Source organism: Telmatherina bonti, assembly GCF_933228915.1.
Source record: "Telmatherina bonti genome assembly, chromosome: 21".
Classification (NCBI taxonomy): Eukaryota; Metazoa; Chordata; class Actinopteri; order Atheriniformes; family Telmatherinidae; genus Telmatherina; species Telmatherina bonti.
Genome location: NC_136630.1, coordinates 10,360,899 through 10,367,901, shown reverse-complemented (window position 1 = coordinate 10,367,901; position 7,003 = coordinate 10,360,899). Strand labels below are relative to the sequence as shown.

The 7,003-nt window shown below is 41.3% G+C and overlaps 1 protein-coding gene across 1 annotated transcript; it reads left to right on the top strand.

Moving 5' to 3' along the window:
- Positions 1-530: 530 nt before the first annotated feature.
- On the top strand, positions 531-5,881 carry bicral (BICRA like chromatin remodeling complex associated protein). Its single transcript, XM_079260757.1, has 12 exons — positions 531-585; positions 791-836; positions 1,134-1,182; positions 1,291-1,356; positions 1,633-2,895; positions 2,973-3,021; positions 3,106-3,146; positions 3,259-3,308; positions 3,395-3,540; positions 3,688-3,782; positions 5,139-5,241; positions 5,322-5,881. Exons 2-12 carry the CDS (start codon positions 796-798, stop codon positions 5,789-5,791), a joined length of 2,373 nt encoding a protein of 790 aa, XP_079116883.1. The 5' UTR covers positions 531-585; positions 791-795; the 3' UTR covers positions 5,792-5,881.
- Positions 5,882-7,003: the final 1,122 nt, after the last annotated feature.

Below are 7,003 nucleotides of genomic sequence, written 5' to 3'. Positions count from 1 at the left end.
AACATGAAATCCAAGTTCATTTGTTGGGTTAGTGTCTGTAGAGACTTAAATATTATTCTACTAGCATGTTTCCACATTGTATAAATATTAAGCTATTTATTGGAACACTTACAGATTATTACTCCTGGATCAAATAAGTGCCCATGTGCTTGTTTTTTTCTTTAGTTCCCCTCAAGTATTGCTGGATAGTGCTGGCTAACACAACATACAGCTTTTTTAACATAGAGATAAATAACTATTCAGTATATGACTGGAGCAGGGTGGAGTTATTTACACTCAAATGCCCATTTTCACTCTGCACATATGAACAACAACCAATGTGGGACAGCAGAGGAGGGTAATGGGAGGGAGTTTGTCAGACTAGAGAGGCATTTTGTAGAAGGAGGTGAAGGCCATCTTGTCCTTTACTTGTGTGCTGAATAAATGCTTCTTTCTGTATCACTGTTTCATATGCTTTCCTTTTTGTCTGAAATACCTCAATCATTCTGAGATTTTATTAAATGTGGCTTGTCACTCTACAGCCCAACCTGGTACGGGAGAGAAAGAGTGATAAATAACTGAATCCATGCTTCCTGTTGGAAATCTGTGAGTTTAAATGTTCCTATAGGTTAATAAGTCGTAAAAATACACACACTAAGCTTTCCAGCGATAATACCCACGCCTCACAGTAAAAACAAGTTAGCAGTACACATACACTGCTCTGCTAAAGCACTTGCATATTGCATTGTAAGAAATATTAAAAATCAAACTTTCCCATAGCCTCATTTACTATCCCTCCACACTCTTTCAGGTGTCATGGATGATGACGATGATCGCCGTCTTCTGGATATATTAGGGTAAAAACAAAACAAAAAATCCCTGGGATTTCTATATGTGCATGACACAATTTTGTGAATCAAGCATATCAACCTGGCCACACAACTTTACATCTTTTCTTGAAAAGTTAGGTATCTTGTAGTATCTTTTTTCTTTTGGTAAGTGTGTAGATCTAATCTACTAATCCATTAGAAAAAAAAAGATTATTCATAATCCTTCTTCCACTTCTCTGGACATTTTGAAAAATCTTAGAGGCACACAAAAATTTAAACAAGTCGATAACAATTGTCTCATCAAGTGTTCTGTATAATTTTCAGAGATGTGGATGCGCTGAATGACTATCTTCACGGCAGAAACAACAAGTCTGTGAGTGGCAGTTGCAGAATACATTTTAACGGTTTAGTTCGTTCCTCAGATATGCAGCTTAAATGCATAATATAACTTGGTTTTACTGTCCTCTTTTTCCACCAACAGATTGAAGAGGATGATGTGACAAATGCAGCTTATGGGTCAGATGGATCTTTCTTTGCAAATGACACAGTGAGTGTACATGTGGTCTTTGATACAGCCAAAACACTGGACATGATTTGGAAGTTTGATGCAGATTGATGGGTTTGTGAACGAAGTGGACAAAATGACTTACCTTTGTAATAGAATTGTAGATGGTATAATTGTGAAATTTAGTTACAGGAAAGTGAACTACCATATACGTTTTCAGAAATCAATGAATAGTAAATTTGTGTTACTGTAAGCTTGTGGTGAAATGTGCTCTATACAATATGCAAACATTGACCTTGGTTTCAATGTCTCCTGAAGACTGGCTCCAACACTGGCCCCAAGGATGGTTCCTCATTGGGTGACTTTGGTGAGGATGCAGCCGGGGCAGGCCTCCAGCTATCCAGCAGCCTCTCGTTTATTGAGGATGATTTGGGGACTGGAAGTTCCCCAGAAGGGGTGGATCTCGTGGGAGAGGACCAGCCTTTCGACATCCTCCAGAAGTCTCTTCTGGAGGCCGACATCACGGAGCAGACGCTGGCCCAGGAGGCCTTGCTGGACTCTCAACCTGCTCCTACTCTTGTGCAGGCTTCGACTCCCTTCTCCTCCCCTATGGTGTCAGGGAGTTATGGAGGAGGGGTGGGTGTGGTAACCACGGCGACAGCTCCTTTTCCAGGTGGCCAATTGCTGCAAGGAATGAACCCCCTACCTAACGGCTCTGCCCAACATATCCAAGTGTTGGGCTCGTTTGGGGCGAGTGGCGGCGTGATGACTTTGAGCAGCTTAGAAAGAACTCAGCAGATTGTGTTAAGGCCAGGTGTGCCTGTAGCCCAGGCAGGTACTGCAACAGGGGGGCAGGTGTTTGCCCCTACCCAAGGGCAAGTAGGCCAAGTTGGGTTACCTTTCAAAAATATCCCCCTTCAAAACATCATCATCCAGAGAGGTCCTGGAGGAACCCAGACTCTTGTCAGACCAATCCAGCCCAAACCCACCCACGCTGGGGCTCAGACTGTTTACAGCCTTGGTCTTCAGCCCACTGCCACCACCGTGTCTAATATCACAAACGCCAATACTGCTGCTCCTGCTGGACAGTATGCAGCCAATGGCTCTATTGTCGTGCAGCAGCCTCTGGATCAGCAACAAGCACAGGCCCAGACAAACGTACAACCCGGACAGTTCTTACTACCCAACTCTTTGGCACTCACTCCGTCCAGCCCCTCCGACCCCACCTCAAATACCCTAATTACCAGTCAGAACACAGTGCAGATTGTTGCAGGGCAGAACTTCACTGCAACTCCGGGAGGCCAGCTAATTTTGAATCAGGGAGTAGTGAGTGGGAGTCAAGTTGGTGGGACTGTTACTCAGACGTGGACAGGAGTATCTGCTGCAGGCTCCACCCCTGTGCAGACGTCATGCGCTCCTGGACGACTGACTCTGATCGGTCCATCTTCAACGGGAATCGTTGGTCAAGGTCAAGCATCAGGTTGTGCCGTGCAGCGCCTTCTAGTGACTCAAACTCAAAACTGCACTTCTCTGTCGCCGTTACCTGGTAACGGGATGCAGGAGCACCAAGACTTCAGACAGGTATAATTGCATCCTTCATTATTATTCTGTTTCTTTGCTGCAAACACCTGTCTGATCAACAGTACTTTATTTTTCAGAATTCTTCTTCACCTGCTTTTAAATCGACAAAACTCAGCAGTATCCATGGTAACCAAAGATTTTTTAAAAAAAATAGATATTGTTTCTATGTCTTCTGCATCTTTTTTGTTGATTTTTGTGTATCTCTCTTAGCAATGACACAAGATTCGACACTAAACTCCCCAAACTCTGAGGTATGTTAGGCATTTATTTCATATGCCTGTGAAAAATGTAAAAGTAGAACATAAAAAAGAAAAGATGTCTGTGATATGACAGTTTTGGTCATGTACGCTATTTCTTTTATAGGTCTGTGCTCAGAAGAGGCCCATCGTCCCACTGCTTACAAAAGGAGAAATGTGAGGGGTCTTTTATTTTTATTTTTATTTTTATTTTTTTCATGAATTTGATTCTTATTTATCAACTTTTTCTGTAAATTAAAAAGGTTTTTACAACAACTGAGGAGAGATCACATTGGAGTTCAGACTCCAGATCGACGGAAGTTCACCTCTATTGATGATGCGCTGTTAAGACTTCTCCCGTACCACGTGGTCCAGGGGGGTCCACCAAGCCATGATGAGTTCTCAGAAGGTACGACCTTTTAAATGATCAACTTAGCTCCAGATCTTAAAGGGGGGCAGAAAATGTGTGCTAAAGTGCGTTGAGGGGAGGTGAAATTATATTCACAGCATGAAATTACATTTGCCTTGATACTGTTTTATGTTTAATGGTTCTCAGTGGATGAGGATTTTGAGGCAGTTGCCTCTCAGGTGCTGCAGAGGACCCAGGCCATGGTAAACAAATACAGACGACTGCTGATGGTGGAAGCAGAGGTCAGTACACACTCGAGCAAATAATTATTTCAAATGCTCTTGTTACATTAAGTCTTAACATTGGGTTTTATTACTTTGTTGAACTTAAAGCCTGAATGTTTAACACAAGTTAAAGGAGCTTCTCATCAGTTGACATGGAAGCACCAACGACAGCTTTTCAGAGAATTGTATTGTCTACTAGAAATATTTTTGAGGAATTCTCAATAGAATTTAAGTTGAGTAAAATTGTGAGTCATCTTTGAGGTTTTTTCTGGTTGCTAAGAACAAAGTATCCCAGTATCAAATCAGCTGTCCCCTGTTTGACCCATCTCTTGATATAATATCAAGCAGTGGAACCAGGGAGGGTTAAGGGCGTTGCTCAAGGAATTCCACCTGGATTGGTAGTCCGGGGACTTAAACATGGGTTCTCTAGACCCCATGCCTGCCTCTGTAACCACTAGGCTACCACTCCCCAAGAAGTTTAATGTGTCCATAAAACATTTTAGGTCTGTCTCATACTAATTATTTGGCATAAAAAGAAATCAGTCATGTTGTCCTTTTGCTGCTAATCTTCTCAATCTAATATAATTTTTACTGAATAGAGTGAATCCAGGGACTGGTCGCTGGTGTGCACATCCTCCACAGATACAAATAATTAGGTTTATATGTTATGACCTGGTAAATTCTTACATACTGGTTAAGATGACAAAATATATAACACTGACAGCAAGTTTGCAAATTGATTTCCAGCTAATTTTCAGCATTTAAAGGACAAAGTACCTCATCACTGACTCAAATTCACTACACAAAAACCTTTCAGTCACACCTGCCAGTGTTTAAATCTGAGATGGGTCACACTGCACAAGTGAGCTACAGCAGGAGCTAACATGCTGACTTATCTCCAGACTGATCTGTCTAACATTTATAGAGCTGCATCAGCTGCAAGTTTTTCTGTCAGTGTTTGCAGAATACAAATGACTGTAATGTGTCCTCACCTCTGTAGTGCATGGACACAAAATTCAGAATGATGCCAGCTTCTTTTCTCACAACTACAAAAATACATGCAGATACAATGTTTGCAGATGGTACAAAAGTTTCACATAAAAGGCTGTTTTACTTGTTTGTACAACATAAACAAGGTTAAAAACAAACAAGACAATATAAACACAAGGTTAAAAAAAGGTTACCAGCCAAATGCAACATGTTTCTCCTAAGAAAATTGGATCCATTAAGCACTCATGTTTACTTTAGTTTGGAATAAAATGTGCGCAAAATTCAAGCTCTGAATCTGAATCCCACTTAACTAATATTCGTGATGCTGTGTACCTTATAGACCATAAGCACTGGGAAAACAAGTTTCCTCTCCTTTTCCTGCAGCGCTCCAGTCCATCTTCAGAGATGGTGATGATTGATAGGACCTTCAATCAGGAGGAACGCAGCAACCTTACACAAGACAAACGCATGGTGCTGGTGGATCCAGGTATAAATAAACAAAAGACAAGACAAAGGAAGTCACATGAAGGACTTATTTAACACTTTTCTTTTCTTTCTGGTTCATAGACAACTTTTTGGAAGACTTCTGTTGTGGGATGAAATCCAAACTTTTCCAGGATCCTGTTCCCACTCAGCCAACAGATAGCTGTAACTGGGATCAGTCAGAACAAGATTCTGCTGAGCCGACATACAGGACAGAAACCCAGTCTGGGTATGGAGATCCAGGAGGGGGTGGGGCTATAGGACCAGGCTCCACAGGTGGACTCCTCCTGCCACACTTAGAAAACAAGAGGGTGTTGGACATAAAGAGATCTCAGCAGTACTTTGAGTCCAGCAGCACTGGCAGCAGTAACGGTAACCCCCAAGGAAAAGCGTCACATTTTGCAGCACCGTCAGGACAGACTGTCTACCAGGTGTCACACAACCTGTCCTCTCACCCAGTGCAACCTTCGTACTCGCCCCAGCTCACCTCACCCCATCACCCCGACACAGATTCTGCTTTAGAGGCAGCAGTCAATAGCATCCTGGAATGTTAAGACCCATCCTCCATATCATCCCTACTGTTTCACTTCAGCTTCTTTTGTGGGAATATTTTTTGTTTTTGTCAAATGCCTGTGTGAAAAGAGGTTTACTCTTCTTTCAGGTCTGCTGTTGTGACTCGCAGCCATGTAGCATGTATGTAGTCTGATCATAGACTGTATACGAGTCTGACTGAGGGATTATGCTGGAGTCAGTGATAATGTCAAGGCACTTAACCTATAAAGATCCGGGATTCTGTGCAATGCAGTAAATTAATAGATGCAAAAAAAAAAAAAAGGTTTTTGTGTTATTGTAACATTGTTATGAAGCAGTAAGGTTTGCAACTTGTTAAAAAAAAAAAGAAAAAGAAAAATAGCAGAACTAAATGCAAGAGTCTCCTCTCTTCACACACCAGTTGACAGTTTGTGCCAGTTAATTTGCCACAGGGATGATGAGAAGGAACAAAGTGGCGACTCTGTGCCTAACTAAGTTTTCTATGGAAGTTGTTTACATGAAGAAATTCTTTTGAGAAATATCTACTCCCTCATTTCCCTCCTGCATTACAAACATGTTTTATAGATTCATAGCAGAAGAGCTAAGCTTAGTAGACACGTTCAGAGACAAATTGCACTAAACATACTGTTGTTTCAGGAACACAAGAAGTACGAAGCCCTTGTTGATGCATTCAAATGTTGGGCTAAACAGAAAGTGACCACGTGGAACAAAACCAAAATCGATTTGCCTGCTTTTCAGCTGCCTGTAACAAGGATAACCTCTTAGTCACACTAGAAAAAAAACTTGTCAAATTAGACATGTAGTGTTACTGTAATCAGTGCTTTTATTTTGTGCTTAAGTCACATTTTTGTTGGCATTTTTCTTTTGTACCTTAAAGGTATTCAAGTCACGACACAGGACAGATCTTTTGACTCGGCCATTTCACAGTGAGTTTGTGTCCGTGGCACTAAAGTCCTCAGATTGAGGAAGAAATATTGTATCAATCTTTTTTATTTAGATTTTAATTTCCTCATTTTTAGAAATGACATTTATAAAAGGACTGTTTTTGTTGCTTGTGGTGTGTTTCCCAGCATTGTGAACATGACAGTACCTTCATCAGTTTTAATGACCCTGGAGGGTTGTTGATTGTATGTATGTTTGTCTGCCTTCTACATACAATTCTATATTGATTATATCTATCAGTGCTTGATTACCTTGACATTTCTGTCAGTGTG

Coding starts and splice junctions, on each gene's coding strand:
- bicral (XM_079260757.1), top strand. CDS start 796: ATGGATGATGACGATGATCGCCGTCTTCTGGATATATTAGG. Junction 1,183..1,290: donor ACGGCAGAAACAACAAGTCT/GTGAGTGGCAGT, acceptor TTCCACCAACAG/ATTGAAGAGGATGATGTGAC. Junction 3,783..5,138: donor TGCTGATGGTGGAAGCAGAG/GTCAGTACACAC, acceptor CTTTTCCTGCAG/CGCTCCAGTCCATCTTCAGA.